The 19,200-nt window shown below is 40.1% G+C and overlaps 1 protein-coding gene across 2 annotated transcripts in view; it reads right to left on the bottom strand.

Annotated features, from left to right (window-relative positions):
• Positions 1-1,943: 1,943 nt before the first annotated feature.
• Positions 1,944-19,200, bottom strand: part of BASP1 (brain abundant membrane attached signal protein 1) — a 72,050-nt gene continuing 54,793 nt past the window's right edge. For both annotated transcript variants that reach the window (XM_075125431.1, XM_075125432.1), the window contains one exon: positions 1,944-3,574. In XM_075125431.1, coding sequence (XP_074981532.1) covers positions 2,827-3,574 — 748 coding nt within the window. In that variant the 3' untranslated portion in view covers positions 1,944-2,826. The remainder of the gene's footprint in view (positions 3,575-19,200) is intronic.

Below are 19,200 nucleotides of genomic sequence, written 5' to 3' on the forward strand. Positions count from 1 at the left end.
GTGCCAATCTTGACATAAAAATATCCAGTGATAAAGAATCTACCACAACCCTCAGTAAGTTGTTCCAGTGGTTAATTACCCTCACTACTGAACAGTGCGCACCTAGGTGTCTGAATTTGGCTAGCATCAGCTTTCAGCCATTGGGTCTTTTTGCCCCTTTGTCTGCTAGATTCAGTGCATTACCTCTTTCTATCTTGAATTAGTCTTAACTAAGGTAAGAAAAAATAATGTGGGGTTCTGGTTTTAGCTTCTCCATCAAGAACAAACACCACATGACAAGATGCGTAGTCACATTGGTTAATGCACTCCTGGAAGATACTTGGATATTATGGCAATGAGTGCTGGAGAGAATTTTTAAAAAATCTCCAAAAATGTATACATGTTGGAAAGTTATGGGATTTGGTGCAATAGATTTTTCAGGGAACCCTAATGATTGGCAAGGCAAGGATGCTGCAGGTGCATTGACAGAACTTGGTGGACTAACTTGCACACTGGCTGCCTGGACTCTGCTCTCCTTTAGGTATTGTCATTCAGCAGAAGACACATTTACTTTGAATTTTTAAGAAGTAATCAACAGTGAGTTGTTTGAAGTTTTGATACATGAAAAAGCAAATCTGATCTTGACATACTAGGAGTGAAATTCACTAACGTGCACAAGGATGCATTCGTCTTGTGTTGGCCTTAAGCTCCACTTAAGCCTCTGGAGCCAGATCAAAAGTCACTAGGACTAACTTCTGTTGACTCCAATGGGCTTTGCATCAGGCCCATGGTGCTTTGTTCCCTCTAGGTGAATGAAATACATAAACACAACATGTTCTGAATGCAATTTTAAGATACTTTTAATCACAAATGAACTCCTCTCTCTCTCTTCTCTCTGTGTAAACTTTTCAAGGATAAACCCAAAGGAAGCACGTTGAGTCATGATTTCTGATATTTGGATTGTGTGTGTGTGTTATCTATATTACCTTTAAAACAAGATTCCTGTTTAACATATCCATTCATGCATTTGGTAGGTCTACAAGTTATCCTGTTTTTGTTTACTACTGCACTACTTCTCTTATTATCACTGAACAGCAGATTGAGTATGGTGACTGACAGACTATGATGCCCCTGAGTAATATCCCAGAGCAGGAATCTTTCTTAACCTTGTTTTATGAACTCGAGATTGCATATGGTAATCTTGAGCTGCATCAGATAGGGACACCTTGCTTGTGATTATCTTGCAGTTCAGACGGATTTTAAAAATGACATGACACGAAAAATTCTATTGAAAGAGATTTGATCAATTCTGTTCACTTACACACCTATAGCCATATTTGAAGGAAGAAGCATTTGGCTTCTGTCAGTCATGAGCTCGAGGTTGCCTGCTGCATAGCAGTATTGAGAAGTTAACAAAATGTAACAGTGAAAGAAGCATTTTAATGGGACTCCAACTAATCTAGGATTAAGCTCTATCGCATCATTTTAAAAGATGCATTTTTTGAAAAAAAAAATGCATTGTCTCTTTTTTCTGATGGACTATTCATCTTACATCAAGTAAAACTTAAAATCAACCAAGACGCTTGTAGCTATGTATAATAGGAAGTGAGCATATTCAGAAGCATTTATTTGGATTTAAAATGGCATTAGCATATGACAGAGTTTATATTCTGCTTATGCATAGCATATAAAGTATTTCCTGTTCACTCACTATCTCTAAACTCTCATGGAGCTCTGTATCACACGTGAGAGTTTATAGCAAAATATCTCTAGGGTCAGATTCAAATATCCTGACTGATGCGGAGTAGCACTTTATACTGGTACTCATTGTGAATGTGGGTAGCTGAATCCTGACCACAGTGATTTTGATTTGCCCTCAAATAATCATCTTTTTCCTCTGAATATGTGGATTGTGGATGCCAGGCTGTCAGAGCTAAATATGAAGAATTAGTCTAAATAAACTATCAATCTTTACACCTTTATTTTTTTTAAATTATTTAACTTTTATTACTGTTGCACCATTTATACAATTACATATAATTTCAATGCATCCATTGTACATTTTGTTTTTCATTTGTTTTCCAATGAGTGGTGTGTGGTGTCTGTGACACAGAATGGAAGAGAAACTGGAACTGCAATGAACGCAGACTTTTTCATTTCCACTGACCAATAAACAGAACTACAGGTGCACCCAACCACAGACATGCATTAACTCGTCATGAGAAATCTAGGTAGGCTAAGTAGGATGAGAATGCTGTTTACTCCCAAAAATATTTGGAGAGGAAGAAGAATTGGAGGATTGGCATTGAGAAAAATGTGGACAGCTAAGTGGGTTTGTCTGAAAGTTGGCATTCATCCACTGCATAAAAAATATATCAAAATAAGAAAGGGTGTAAATAAAAAAAAAAAAAACACCCACAGAAAATGCTGCTTTCATAAAGATCTGATTGCCTTGGCACAAGCCCAGCGGGCAGAATCAAATGCACCACTCCCAAACCCCATTACAGAACGAAAAAAAGATTTTGATACATTGGTGGAGTGCATTTACAGCAGTTCAGATACAAAAGATGTGCTGTACTTTCAGACATCCATATTTTTAAATCCTGGCAGAAAGTATATTAGATATTTCCCCACAAAAATACTATTTGGATTCTTCCCCCCCCCTCCCTTGCTCCCTCCCAACTTGATGGGACATCCTTTTTTTTTTTTTTTTTTCCCCTGGGCAATACATATTATTTCAGATCTGAAACAAGTTAGTATAGCTGAAAAAATTAAAAAAAAAAAAAAGAAAAAGAAAAAAAAAGACACAGGTTGTTTTAAGTGGTTAATTTCAACAGGCTGTCCAATTTAATCTTGCACTGCTATGGTTTGATCCGAATTAGTCGCTGGAACTTCAGAAGATTTCGCTTCCTCTGGCGGGGCTGCAGGTGCTGAAGCCTTGGGAGTAGAACTAGGTGCTTCTGTTGCTGCCGGGGTCTCCTTGGAAGAAGGTGCAGCCTCGCTGCTGCTAGGTTTTGAGTCTGAAGCTGGGGCCACATCACTTTTAGTTTCTTGGGCTGCAGGTGCTGCGGGAGCCTCAGTCTTTTTGGCTTCCCCTTCCTCTTTGCTCTTGTCATCTGCTTTACTAGTAGCTGTGGCTTCTGAAGGCTGGGAAACTTTTGCATCATTGCTGGGCTCAGAAGTTTTAGATGCTTCACTACTGGCAGCAGGAGCAGAGGCTGAAGTCTGTTCCTCTTGCTTAGGTGCCAGTTGTTCATTGTTCTTCTGTGGCTCCACTTTTGCGTCGACAACAGCCTCTGGCTTCTCTGGTTCAGATTTCTGGACTTCTTCCTGGCTCACGGCTTTTTCTTTTTCCCCTTCTTTGTCTTCTGTCTTATTGGCAGCAACCTGGGACTCTTTATCACCCTTCTCCTCCTTGTTGTTCTCCTTCACTTCTCCAGTCTCTGTGGTTTGCTGGGCATCCTCATTCTGTTTTGGAGTCTCCTCTTCCTCGGTAGCTGCTCCCTCAGCCTTCTTGTCCTTGTCTTTAGCTTTTTCATCATTTACATTGTACCCCTTCTTCTTCTTGCTAAGTTTGCCTCCCATGTTTGGAGTTCTGCAAAAAGGAAAAAAAAGATGGTTACCAAAAACCTCTACCTCGCCTCCCCAAAGCTAAATTACTTACTACTTCTCACACCAGCAGCTGGAAAGTTTGGGTGCTGCCTATTCCAGCAGAGAATGCAGTAACTTGATCAGTGATTAGCTACTGAACACAATGATCTACTAGAGTGCCAAACACCTATCAGGTCACTACCTGCCCTGCCCAAGAGGCCCTGCAATACTTGGGCCACCAGATCCTTAAATCATCACCCCATGAATTCAAGAAGAATCAGCTGCTAGTGCTAGTTACCCCTCCACCTTCCAATTTCTGTCAAGAGGAATTGAAAAGGGAGGAAGAGGAAGCATGCAACTCTATCTTTTATGTCTCGGAAAGGTATTCAAAGGGAATAAAAGAAGAAGAGCTCAGGAGTACCATTCAAGTTAGACAAATACTAAATTTGAATCCTTACAAAGCCTAGCTGCTGTATCCATCTCTGGCTATCACAAAAATCGACTATAACTCATTCCCTAAGAAAACTTGTTAAGGATTTACTTTTCCCCAGAAATGCTTTTAGAGGCCTTGAGAATAAAAGTGGTCACTGCTTCTCAGTGATTGAAGTGAATCTATCACATACAAAGCAACTTAACAGCACTGATCCATACTAGGGGTGCTTGGTGTAACAAAAAACACCAACAAGTAGTGCATGTTCAGTAGCCAGATTTCACATGTTAATAACTCAGCTATTTATATTTTGATGCAGAGCTAAGACCGCAGGCCAAGTTTTAGCCTAAAATTTATTTTATTTTTTACAGCCAAGCTATAAACTGATTCAAACTGTTTTAGAATGAAAGTGCTGACCCAACTAACAGTGACACTGAATGGATTTATGTTTTCCCTAACATAAAAGGCTGCATATACTTCACAACAATGTCCAGTGCCTTACATAGCTCATTCCCACTAAGAAGGCAGATTGCCCACTGGGTGTGTATGCACAGAGGACAAAAATGTGCACCCAAATTCAAGTTCGATTAAGTGGACATGTCCATTAGGTTCAAAATTAAAATGGAATCAAGAATCAGGAAGGACTTTGGAATAAGGACTTACCTGGCTTATTGTGCAACTTATCCTGTCGTTCCTTCATATTGCAGCACATATGGTATGTAAGAATCTCCCACTGTTTTAATTCAGTCACATAAGGAACCTTATGAGCTGCAATACTTGGGCACAGCAGGTTGAGTTAAGAAACAGCAATACTGACAACCTGAAATACAGCAAGGCTATTACAGCTCTTCTAATAGAGAGAAATAAACCCAGTGTGGGGACTTTTTACATGCAGGTTTATATATACTACACAATGTAATATAATCTATTTAATATGTTTAAAATGTTATACCTCTTTCTTCTAGCTTCTTGCCAAGATTTTTAGATGTACTAGGAATTGGATCCCTAACCTGAGTCACCTTAAAGAGACTCAACTTTCAGAATCCCCAAGTCCCCACCCTTAGTCAGGCCCCTTTAAAATACGCCTCAAGCTGGACATGCAAAAGCGAAGACACTCAACATCACTCATCATTTCTGAAAATCTTGGCTTCTGTCAATAGGTGTGTATATCTGTATTTGATGTGAGGATTTGTATCTCCTTGGTAAGGAGTAAAGACTCAAGTCTTAGCTAACAAGATCTTTAATCCTGAACTGTACATTGAAACACAAATTTGGTCTGGTTAAAACAAAGGAGAGTGAAAGGTGATGTCATTACTAATAGGCCCCCGACTTGAAAATCCACACTTCTGTCTGAAAAATATTTACCCACTATTGTTACCAGTAGTACTACTATTGCAACCAGGAGATTATCATAAATGAAAGGTTAGAGGCGGGAAATTCTCACTTTCAGTTTTATATTTAGAAGACAGTGAACAATCAACTGTACTGTCAAATATATGTTCCCTTTCAGAGTTTCCTCTGTAGAGTCAAATTACTAAGTTTCCCTTGTTTGGGTGGTTCTTTCACACAGCTATAGGGAGAAAAAAAATATGAATTTTTTTGTATCTTTACATTCACAGTTATTAGAGAAAGTCAGGGGCAGATATAATATCAGGAATTACTCTTAAGCCATTTTTAAAAAGTGACTAGCTTTCAAGTTGACTATGTCCCTTTAACGTCTTAGTCTTCCTGAAATTCCTTTTACAAAAATCTAATTTAATTTGCACCACCTACACTCTGTTTGTATTTCTCCTAGCTTGGGAAATGAAGACAACCTAGAAAAAAATGAAAGTGAAACTGACTAGTCAAATTCTACTATAGCGCAATCCTGCAATGTTTATATTGTAAAGACTGCAAAATGTTGTTTCCTTGACATCTTTCTATTAGCATTTTACGGCAAACACAAATCTAATTTTAGGGCAGAAGTTGAACTGTGAGTGTCCCTTTAAGATACAACAGCACTCTATATCAAATTTTACTAAAATAGTGATATCAACTGGGGCAGGAGGGGAGGGGGGAGAGAAATAATCCATTCCATCCTTCTGCATGGTGGCCAAGATACCCATCATACACTCAAGTTACACACCATCTGGTGATGTTCTACCTATTTCCTATCAGATTTTGAAATGCAACCCCCATTAATGAGTACATTACTTGACAAGTAGCACTGATGTGCCATTTCAGTCCTCATTTCTTTGGATTAGCATATTACCACTGATCGTGATGGAGACCATTTGTTTTCAGCAGCCTGGACAAGGGACCTTTCTGCAGAGGTAGATTTCCTGCTGCTGTATCAACAAGGCATATGCATAGTCTAACAGTGGCTCCCCTGCATATGTTCAATTGAAATTGGAAATTATGATCGACAGTGACCTTCCAGGTCTCAAGCCTCAAACAGGAGAGTAATCACAAGGAAACTATTTATGTGGTAATGGGGAAATGTGGAGTCCTGCAATGGTAATGGATCTTAAAAGCCTTATACTCAGAAATAATATGCTATTCTCAAAATGATTGAAAGGTGAACCACTGTAAAAGGGATTCTAACCCTAGGTGAACGATACTGGAGGATTCCGAGGACTACTTTTGTTGAAGGAAGTTCAACCTCTTAGTTATTTAAAGAAAGGCCGAGGACTTTGTTTGCTGTCTAATATCATGGCCTCCCCAATTCTCACTACTTATTAGTCTAGTCCATTGATTTCAACTCCAGCACTTCTTATAGGAACAAAAGGCGGTTTACACACTCGTACAACTGGTGAGCTTCAGAGGGTTTTTGCAATTCAGCAGGAACAGAGATTTATACCAGAGCTGTGTGCACTTTCGGATTTCCAATCCCTAACTAAGCCTCTATTTGTTTTCCAATACTAGTGCCCAAATATCATGAGCCTAATTTTATTTGCTGCGCCTTCTGTATTTTTCCAGATTTTACTATAACATGTATGGCAATTCACCAACCTTGCTTTTTTAATATAAATTATTTTGCTCTGAAAACTACTAGTCACAAATGCTCTAGGGTAGAGGTCCTTCAAGAAGTAGAAATACAACTTAAAAGAGAAATGCATGCTCAAGAACCTATGAAATAGATTTTATTTGTTCTGATGCATTTTCTGTATGACTCCTGTGCCCCAGATTTACCTGAAGTCATTTGGTATTATGTATTAGTACTGAAAGGTGGGGGAAAGATGTACAAACTATTTTCAGCTCTATTTATAGATGCTTAAGAGTTAAAAATGGACTGCTACTTTCTAGCCTTGAGAATAAGGTAACCAAGGCAGACAAGGGTTTTTTAAAAAAAAGACAGACCACTCTGGAACTTGTAGGCCAGCTTATCTGACAACTGTTTCCTAAGCTAGTAGGTGTTGCTACCAGTCATGCAATAACTATCATTTACTTAACTGAAAGTGCTGCATGAAGAAGATCACTCATCCTCTCAGTAAGTTTTCCAGTTGCCTGGTTTCTATTCACGTTATAACCAAATGGACTCTTGCTTTTCCTCTCCTGGCTTATCAGGCTATAACGCAAAATGAGGACATAGGACCCATCAGTGCTACCAAGGACGTGTATTTGTGCTGTAGGTAAAGATGGGATTTGATGTTCTTCTCCCCAACCCATCCTACCTTCCAGTCAATCTCTCTTTCTCTCTCTGATTTCCTCCTCCAGAAGCGGGTCCTTATTTCTGTTACCATTGTCTGAAGTGGGTGCTATCATCCTCAGAACCCTTACCACCAGTTCTAGTCATGCTTCAGAGAAGGCTCTCAGTATCTAGTGTAAAGAATCCTGGGGTCCACCAGACACAAAGGACTCCTACTGCACATAACAGAATATTAAAAGTTTGGAGCAGGAACCAGATGGGAAGAAACTTAGGAAGCAGAATTCAAGACTGGTCTGTTCGTAAGAGACTACAGCAGTCACAAGCACTAGTACAGAGCCCATGATGTCTGGTGCCATGTAACCATGTGTCTAATGTATATAAAAGGTTTCCTCTTGAGACCATTCCCATAGAGTATTGTACTATTGAAGGGTCAAATACCAGCTTTAATATCCACATTTGGGTCAATTCAAACCAAAGGCAAAAAAGATTCCTTAAATATACCCAAAATATTTATAATATTTATTCCAAATTTTACCTCAGATCTTAAATTTAATAACATAACAAGGTTTGCTTTATTTTTGGCCTCCACACAGAGTTCCTTCTGCTATGAGAGAGAAAAGGAGGAGAAAAGACTCATTTATGGAAATAATGCTGGTTTTAGTGATGTAGTCTCATTACGAGAACCAGGAGCAAGAGATAGCCCTTTGTACTGGTATTGTTTTCATGATTAGGTAAAGAAAATGGTGAATGTTCAGAGTCACATTCATAGCATCCATTGACCTAAGTGGGGGCTATGGGTGCTCAGCGCTGCTGAAAGTCTGGCCACTTACGCAATTCCTAAATGTGGGTTTGAGTGCCTAAATTTAGGCAACCAGGTTCAAAAATCTAGGCCCAACTGACTACGCTGAAAAATGTGCCACATGACATTATAGAAAGAAAACACGTAATCTATTTTAAAGAATAATCTATTAAATCATGTTGACTCAAAGATCAAAGCCATCCCAAATGAAAGGTGAGAGAAAGCTGATGCACATGTACATGTAGAGGCCTTTGCCCTGCACTTTCCAGTGTGCCAACTGTGTAGCCCATTTGGTTTTGTTTAATTTTCCAATTTCAGAAGAATGAGAAAAATATGGAGAGCTACATTCAATGCAAGTAAGTTTATTATGGTGTACTTCTATTGTGGTGGCATCCACAATAAGCTAAACACGGTCTATGTATCGGGGAAGATAGTCCTTGAAGAGTTTACAAATCTACAGTGGTTAATATCATAACTGCTTGAGCTACAGTTGATAGATATGGGCCTCAAAATCCATATTTGGATCAAAACACTCCCAAAACTTTGAGGGGAACACAAAATCCAAAGTTTAGTTTTGGAACTGTCTCTAGCTGTTGCCAATTGACTGTGGTGAAATTTTAATTTGTGTAATCAAACACTCTCAAAGAGAAGGCCAGTTTGTATTGTTGTGAAGAGGTCCCCTGAATTTCGAGGCTGTGCTCTTCCATTGCTGGAGAGAAACAGGAAAAGCAAAGTGGTATATTGGTTGTTTCTGTATGTGTAGCTAACAGCAATGATTTTCTGAGGTTCCAAAGCAGTAGTTCAGCCAAGTAGAGTGAACTAAAAGACTTACAAGCTGCAATGGAGATAAAAAGCATTTCAATCCATTCAGAATTATTTCACTGGAGTGTTCATCCAAAGGTAGAGGAAATATTAAGAAAGAAAAAACAGCCCGTACGCAGATATTATAATGAAGATGTTCTAAAAGAAGATCAGTATATATGTATAGGCTTTATTCAACTCCTTCTAAAAGCTTCTTGGGCCAGACTTTTAAAAATCTGGGACCTTGTCCTCTGCATTAAAAGTATTCACCCTGAAGTTTTCTATCACTCCCAGAAAGTAGCACCAGAATTAAGTATCCTTCACAGTTTATTTTTTTTAAAAATCACACACACACACACACACAAACTCTACATCAGTGGTTCCCAAACTAGGGGTGCCACCTGTTCATGGAAAGCCCCTGGTGGGCCGAGCCAGGCCAGTTTGTTTACCTGCTGCATCCGCAGGTTGGGCCGATCGCAGCTCCCACTGGTCACGGTTTGCCGTCCCAGGCCAATAGGGTCTGCGGGAAGCTGTGGCCAGCACGTCCCTCGGCCTGCACTGCTTCTCGCAGCCCCCATTGGCTGAGAATGGCGAACCGCCGCCACTGGGAGCTGCGATCAGCTGAACCTGCAGATGCGGCAGGTAAATAAAGCGGCCTGGCCTACCAGGGGCTTTCCCTGAACAACCAGTGCCCCTAGTTTGGGAACCACTGCACTACCACTGTCAAACACTCCCCCATGATGGAATATACATGATTAGCTGGATGCCTAGGATGACAGCATCACAAAATGTTAAATCTAAGATCATGGATTACAGTAATGTATTCACAGAATAGAATTAAAAAATTCAACTGGTCTTTAAATAGGCCAATATAACAGACGCTGGCAAAAAGTACAGTATAAAAATCTGACTGCAGTTTTAAAGAGTCATAATTAAATTGTGCCTCTATAATGAAATTGCATCCTTCTGAAAAAAGTCAATAGAACTAGCTCTTTATATAACTAGCTGTCTAAGGGTTTCATCTATAAAAGTTATTACTTCCTGTATACACATACATATTTTATATAAAGCATCATTTAGTAAAAGCCTTCACATTGCAGCAAAGGGTCAGATCATTTAATAAGGGATCAAACTAGGACTGACCATTAGCAACATCCTTAACAGAAAGAACTGTACATTTCCAGGATGGATGGAAGGCTAGAAAGACTACAGGCTGGAAAGGTTATGACCCCATAAACTAAGAGTCTGCTTCTGAGAAGAAACTACGCACCCAGAGTTCCCACTCAACTTCAGTGGGAGTGTGTGGTGCTCAGCATTGCCAAAAATTAAGCCCCAAACCCCACTTCAGGAAAGCACTTAAGAATATACTTAAATCCCATTGAAGTCCATGGGACTTAAGCATGTGCTTAAGTAACTGAGGCCTAAACTAGCACATTTGGCATACCATAAAAGAATGGAAGTAAGCTTCAAGAGATTTGGAGGAAGTAACAGGTCAGTCTCAGTCATACCAACTACAAAAATCAGCTGCCAAGCTACCTCAGCATCAGCTACTTCCCATCTCATTCCCAGCTTTAAGTACTGTACAACAAAAGTCTATAATTCAAAGCAGAGTTTCAACATTGCAAAATAAATAGATAGGTACCCTTCCCGCAGGTTACCCAGCTGACTGCCATTTAATAAAGGCATTGCAACAAACTGTAAGTAATCAAACATTGATGGAGCAAGTAATTCAATGACTTGCTGTACTCATGTTTTTAGAAAAAGCCACAGATGTTTAACATAGAAAAGTGTGCGTATTAAGAACTTAGTTCTAGTGTTTCAAGCATTTAGTCAAGTAGAGTTACATATACATTTAGGGCCAGATTTTCACGAGTACCTCAGCACCCAACAGCTCCCACTAAACAATGGATGCTGCACACTTTTGGAAATTGGGATTCTGATGGTCTACTTCCATTGCAATAGAAAAAAAATTTTTACTAACTTGTGGTTTCACCAGGTATACAACAAAACCTAGGTAAAAGTACCAATGAGTCTTTTTGAAATTCCCACCACCACCACTAGTACAGGGAGGTGAAGTGGCTAGTCCAAAGTCAACAGAAGTCGGTCAGACTCCCAGTTCTGATCCTTAGCCAAAAGCCAGTGGTTCCCCACCCAATCACCCTTATGCTAACCCTGACCTAACGGCTTAACGTGATGGACATGGAAAAGGGGGCCCTAGCTCAAATTCAGGCTTCTTAAGACAAAGAAATTAAGCGGCTTTGGGAAATTTTAGTTGTCAAAGTCTGGAGGTATATGACCAAATTATGCTCGGATTTATTTCATATGTACATCAATATAATAAATCATCCGTGGAGTTAATTACATGGATGTAACAGAACAGAAGGTGGCCAGCAGTCTCCAGATGCCTCAAATTGTTCAATTTAAGTCCTTAAAATCTAGCAATTGCATTTGTTTATTGCAGTAGGAAATAGGATAATAAAATGAGAGATTCTTGACTCTGGCCATCATTGAGTAAAGGGTCAGCCTGTTTCTTATACTGACCACAAAGATCTTTTTTGCACTTCCTCAGGCTGCATACACTCCTGCCACTGGTACTCTCTCCCCTCTTCCTCATGGGCACTGTTTCAAAAAAGTCATGAATTTCCATGTCTGGAAAGGAACTGTATAGTAAAGAGGAGATATCCCTTAAAATACAAAAGCAGTGGTCACCTAATTTCCCACATGCCATACTAAGCAGATATAGGCCATCTTTTGTTCCTTATTGAAGCTGACATTGTTTGTTTGTTTTTTCCCATGTGCAAGCCAAGTGGCACTACCAGCAGGTAGTATCTCAAGACTAGGTGTTTAGCTCTCAGATGGATACATTTCACTCTTACTTCTCTCCTTGTTGTCTTCCCCCATAATTTTTAAAAATACAGCTCCCATTAATTCTTGAAGGTAATTTAGTATTCCACTAGCCCCCAGACTGACACACTGCAATACATCTAATTTCTTCTGAAAAATACCAACAGAATAGCCAGTGCAGGGTCATGTTATCCCTTGCAGATTATGGAAAAGGCTGTGTGAGGATTTATTTGGATATGGCCAAAAAGATTCTGTTAAGAGCTATTCTAAATTCATGGAGATGTTATTACTACCAGACAAAAGCAGGGTGACAATGACCCATATAAAAAAATTACAATATGTAAGAAATGTAATATCAGAAGTTCTGATTCTTGAAACTCTGCATTTGACAGTTGGGGGCTATTGTCAATAATTTGCCAAGTTCTATTAGTCCAAACACATCATCTCTTCATATAACAATATCCACAAGGTATTGAATAACCAGTCCAACTCGGAATGGACAATTATAGCTAGAACCAAAATAAAAAACCCACACACGTGGCAAAACTATCAGTATTGTGAGAACAAGTCAAAAAGGAAAAAAAATGCATGAGATATTGCCTAGATTTACTTGAAATACTTGATCTCAGATAGTTGTTGATACAGTAATGAAAAATAGGTGAGGAATCTATTATTCAAAGAACAGAGATGAAACTCTGTCTCAGGGCCAGCAGATTCATTAAAAACACTAGACTTGCCAAAATGACCAAATCTAATTAGCACCAAACTGAAATCACATGTAATCTGCTTGAATGAGTCATGTTCATTGCCATGTCTGGAGGAAGCCAGCCAGCTAGAGAGTATTCAGATAAAATATAATTGATCAACTAAATGACTGAAATACTTCAAGATATACTGATCATGTGTGTTACTTCTATATGAAGTGTTGGAGTGGAATTAAATTGGTTAAATATACATATGTATTTCAGATTACAGTAGCCTTGGCTCAAATAGCAATATTCTTCAAGCCTTGCTAATAGGTTGTTCTGCTCCATGTAACATGGCTTGTTGGCCTAATGCTGCAAGGTCGTTTAGTTTTCCCCAACATCGTTCACATTTCAGGAGGCGTTTTAATGCAACAGCTGAATATTGTAGCCCGTATGTTCACTGAAGACATAATATCCTTGACATCTGACACTCAAACTATTTTGGTCTTAGGAGAAGCCATAGAAACAAGCATGTTTGATTCTATCAGAGGAAACCAAAAGCTCAAGGTGTTTGATTTTGTGGTTTCATATTATTTGTCACCTTGTATGCAAGTCATATTAGCGTGGTACTGTACAGCCTGGGCCCTGTTTACTCTGATCACATCATTTTTTGCAGAATCCACAACTTCTTGTAGAACCCATCATTTTTTACTATAGCTTATTTTTTGGACCAGGACCAAATTGTGATAGATGTTACAAAAATAATAAAAAACAATCCCTGCCTCAAAGAGCTTAAAATCCAAGTATAAAACAAAAACAGAAGGATTACAGAGGGGTAAAATGAAGCAATGAGACTATATTGGTCAGCATGATACACAGTGGTCTTGAGAAAAAGGTTATGTTTCTACCTTATGGTCGCAAAGAAAACCTTGAATACATGAACACAGTGTAAACCAATGTGCCTTCCTGAGCTCACAGGCACCCTGAAACAGCTCTGCTAGGTGTGAACTGCTGCATTAACCTCCCTGCATTTTCTACAACAGAGAAATCCTCTTTAAATGTCACCATTGTTAACTATTGCACTACTGTGGATTTTAAACAAAATTAACTAATGTGTTTGCCATGCAATCCCAGACTGCCTCCAGTGACTCTCCATGTGCCAAAAATGCACCAACTGTCCCCTGCGTAACTGCCAAAGACTCCAGTTTCCTCCCCCATAATTTCCACAAGGCAGTTCTGAATTGTCCACACAAGATTTGGCACATGGAAAACTGTAAAGTGAAGGAACAGCACAAGACAATGCTGTTCATGGGCTGAACTATGCATCTTCATGTTTAGTTCATTCAAAACTTCCCTTTTTAATTTAAAACAAGCATCCACAGAATTTTCAGTTTGCTACATCAGGGTGCTGCAGAATTTAGGAAACTTGCTACACAATGGAGGTCCAGCTTGCCATCAGCTATGCCAGACCTTGGCTACAGTACTGGATGTTTCAGGTTATGGGATCATTTTCTTTTGTCAGCTTCCAATAAAAGGGCCTTTTGCACCAAATTAAACATTGCAAAAATGTATTGCAAAACGTCAGTCTGTCCCAGACCAGAGATCTTAATCACACCATTGTTCACAACTAGAAGCAAGGGTTCTGACAAAATCCTTCTTTTCAGAGGATTTTAATAGAAATGGATTTTACAAGAAAACCTTTCTGAAAAAAAAAATTATCAGGTCTTTAACTAAAACAACAGCCAGAAATTGGCACATTCCTTTTGCATACTAATTACAAGCTGCCATATTGGTTTGTTTAGGGTGCATTTCTCCCCAAGAAATATTTTTCATAATTTCACAACATTGGCCAAAATTTTCAAACATTGATGCCCAATATTAGGCACCTAAATCTGTATTTGGACTCCTAAATAGAAATGGCCTGGTTTTCAGAGGTGCTGAACACCCACAGCTCCCAATATGGGTCAATCCAAAGAATTTTCAAAATTAGTTGTGAAAAATAGAGCTCGTCAGAAAAATTCCAATGAAACAGTTTTTTTCTATTTGCTGATTTGTCAAAATCAAAACATTCCACGGAGACAGATTTCAACAAAGTTCCTTTGGAAACCAGACAGGGTTCCAGGCTAGCTTCCATTTATGGCCAAACCGTCTCTCTAATACTTCATATGCAATCCAAATTACTAGCTAAAGAAATATTTAAGATAACAAGAGCCTCAGTCCTTTGGGACAATTCCATCTTCACAAGTATTCTATTCATATTGTGTGCCTCCAATATATCCTGAGCCCATATTTATTGACGCATCTATAATATGTGCTTGCCAATCTTATCTTCTGGATGTCTGAAATTTGGCACCCAAAATCACTAGTCACTTTTGAAAATATAAGGCTCGGGTCCAGGCGGCAGCCAGAGCAGAACAGGAAGATACGGGATGCGGCACTGGGAAAGAACAGAGATGTGGCGGAGACCTCAGTTCTTGAGGGTCTCCTCAGAGCACTCTGGTGCCTCTGTGGGCTGGAAAATGAGGGCAGCACTTTCAGCACACACTGCCCACATTTCCCTACCCTCATCCTGAGCAACCGACGTGCAGTCTTAACTCAGCCCACAAATACAAAACATGAGCTTTTTAAAAAGGTTGTGTTAACAACCCTTCCCTCAAAAGAATGTATGTTTTGGGATCTAGGTAATTTATTGTTATATCCCTTTAATGTTTCTCACTTACAACTATATGTAACTTTATGTATTTTCTAGCTAGGCCATTCTACTTTCTGGATCAGTTTAAGGAGAGTCCTTGGAATATAAACTTTGGCACATTACTGTAAAGTAATCATTTCATTTTTTCCCCCTCAGATTTCAAGGGGGAAAATTAGTTGTGGAATATAATTTTAGATTTTCAAAGTAATTATTAAGTTCTTACAGAGACTTTTCCTTTCCGACTACAGTCTGCTCTCGTACAATGCTGGTTACCTGAAAATGTCATGTGAGCACACGATAGGGAGATGGAGACAGTAACTGGGAATAGGATTACAAAGAGGTAGTGAATACTTGCAATAGCTCCCAAACTCTCCAGACTATATTTTTTCTTCTCGCTTGTGCATGGTTTTAGAGGGTTTTCCCTCAACTCTCCCATTTCCCTGGTTCTTGTCACGCAGACAGCAAGCAGCAAAAGACCAGAAGTTTGAAGAACAGACAATGCGATGTTTATTGGGGTTAGTTTCCAAGCAAGCATATTTTGAAGCCCTTCTCACCAGTCGGGCTTTTCTCTATATGCTGACAGAGTCTATTCCCCAGTGTCCCCCTCCCAGCTCTGACACCGCAGAGCATTTACCCTGTGTCCCCCCTCCCAGCTCTGACACCGCAGAGCATTTACCCCGTGTCCCCCTTCCCAGCTCTGACGCCGCAGAACCTTGCCTGTGTTCCTGTTCCCCATTTCTGACCTTAGCAAACATGATTCCACTTTCCCTTCTTCCCACTTCCTGTTTGACCCCAGTTTATATAGTAATATTCTCAGCTATTCCTTAACCAATCCTTTTACTGAAATTTAACTAACCAATCCTAACATATTGTAACTTAATTCTCTAACCAATTATATCCCACTACACTAATTAACTTACACCTAGCAAATGTATTATACAGCAGACAGAAACTATTAGACAGCAGACAGATTAACAATAGAAAAGTAGGGACCATAAAGATAAAACATACAGAAATGAGGGTTTCACGACCACAACCACTGATAAGTGATTTCTCGCCAGACAGGATGCTTCCCAGATTAAGAACAAGGCCAGACTATCCTAGTGAGAGAAGGCCCATATACAGTTGGACTGTGATTTTGATTCTTTGTTTTTATACCCCTGTAACCAGCTAAGTGATAAAAATGCATCTGAGTTCTTAAAGTATAGGCCTTTACAGGCAGGCCTGAATATCTATATTCTAAGACATGGCACTCCCATTGCAGCCAGTGGGAGCCACATGTGTATCCACAGGCAGAATCTGACTCAGGTTCTATTACAAATCAGCACTCCCGACTCCAGCATATGGACATCATAGCTGTACCACAGAGAAGGAGGGGAAAAGATGTGGGAAAAGGACGGTTCTTAGGCACCTACCTTCATGTGAATGCTCTCCACCCATGAACACAAAATGGAGGAGTTTTAAATAATTAAAACAGATGCAATGTCACAGAATTAAGCCATGTCCCTCTTCCAGTTAATATGGGATTATTAATAATTATCCCAAATAATTGATTTAATTATTGGAATATGCTCTGCCTTAGTCCTCAGAGACCATTAAGCTAATCAATAGCTCACACAAGCTAACCTTTGTCCTTAAATAATAGTTTCTTAGGAAGGCAGGATATATTTAAGTCTTCAGAATGAGGCTATATATCATGCTATTTACACATACACGCACAATACTGTTTTGTGCTTCATGTGCATCCGTGTTCAAATTTACACCTCTGCAGAGGGCTAGCACAAAGCCGATGCACCATTAAGTGGTACTTTAACCATACAGTGGGACTTTTATGCTATACAGACTCTGAAGAGGCTTACATTTCATTTTTGGAATAAAATCCTTAGCCTTTTAGGCCTGTCTTCAGTACAAAATTTTATGCCAGAATGCAGTGATGAATTACGTGTACACAAGGCATGTTCTGCATTACATAAAACTACTTGCAGTTAAGCCCTACTGTGATCTGGATCGAATCATAAGTAGTATACATGATGCTGAACACTACTCAGCTTTGTGACAACATCATCAAGGATCAGCATCATATTAGTTCCTCAACTCTACACAGTTGCATTCTAATAAAGTTTTGAAAGACAAGGCCAAAGGTACTGAGAAAGATGCAAGTCAGAACATTTTAAGTTATTAAGATTTTTGAAAAAAAGTTTTACATTTATGTTTCCCAGCAATTATTTGAGCTGTTTCCAGTCTGCACTTCAGTTTGGCAGGGTCAGTTATATTAAGCTAGTCTATTTGGTGCATTTCATATCTGGTTCTCATACATGTTTGTGTATTTCCAGCACCGCAGAAAAAACAATCCTGTTTCCATTTTTTAGATTTTGATTCACATTGAGTTTTGAAAAATTTTACAAAACCTAAATTTTGCCTCTCAAACTACCATACTTACCAGTGTCACTTTAGAACACTGGAGGAGATTTTCAAAGGAACAAAAGGAAGGAAGGTACCTAAATACCACCAAATTTCAATGGGAGTTAAACACCTAACTGCAAATTCTCCCCATTATCTGTTTTAGATAGTCATTTTAGAGAAGATTCCGTATGCATTTCCCTAAGCTTGTTTAGAATGGACTCTGAATGGCAAAGCAGAAATTGTTGTACTGAGCAGTGTACTGCTTCACGTTTCTCATGCCTTCCACTCAAGGCAGCAAGAGATCCAGCATCATGGATCCACCAAAATATCCCTCCTGATCAATTGTATTTGTGGGCATTGACACAATTGTGGGCCTGCTCTGTTATAGGCAGAATGGGGATCAGGAAAGTGATAGTAAATGGTGACTCCTGTTCCTCCATCCTTCTGTTTCATTTAGCAGTAGAGAGATGAAAGGAGAGAAAATTAGTTCTGGGTGAGCTGTTTTGGGGCAAAAAAGTATGCTTCCTGTGATGGAAAAACAGCCTGCCACCAGCAAAAAGAGTACACAGCACTACAGAAATAATACCCACAAACAACTAGCCTATTCACTGCAATTATCTAGGGGGACCGGACGACCTGTTTTTAAGAGACAGTCCTGTATTTAAGCCCTCTTCCAGGTATCCCAACCAGTGGTGAGTCAGGGGTGGGGGGTGTCAACGATGGGGGTGGGTGTGCAAGGCTGGTGGCAGGAAGCTGCGGCATGTGGGGCCAGGGGGCTCCCCGAGCTTGTCCGTCAGCACAGCCCCCCGCCCCCCATCCTGTTTCCCGCCAATGCTGGCTGCGTGCTGCAAACTGCAGCAGCTGGTCAGTGGGAGCAGGTGGCAGACTCTGGCTGGGAAGACAACACCAGGTACTGGGGAAGGTGGGCCTGTTCTGGGGACCCAGCGGAGCTAGGAGGGAGGAGAGCGCCAGGCAGGGAGGGTTTGATCGGTCGGTCACCCCTTGGCCCCCATGTGTGAGAGAGGGGTATAGATGTGTGTAGGGTTGTCTGGTGTCCTTTTCGACTGAAAAGTCCAGTCAAAAAGGGCACCTGACAGCGTCCGGTCAGAAACAGTGACTGGACACCCAAAATCCGGTTGTCGCTTGCATGGGCACCGGAACAGTTGGGGCCAGGCTGACTGGCAGGGAGATACTGTGTAGGGATCATGGCACCAAGCCAGCAGCGGGAGGCAGCAAGCAGCCCTGCCCACCCTCTTTGCTTCCCCCAGTGCGCACCCACACTGGAGTCTTCCTTGCCACCTCCTCCATCGGCAGCAGCAGCAGAAGGTATGGGCAGTGAGAGCGCTG

Source organism: Caretta caretta, chromosome 2 (genome assembly GCF_965140235.1).
Source record: "Caretta caretta isolate rCarCar2 chromosome 2, rCarCar1.hap1, whole genome shotgun sequence".
NCBI classification, from domain to species: domain Eukaryota; kingdom Metazoa; phylum Chordata; order Testudines; family Cheloniidae; genus Caretta; species Caretta caretta.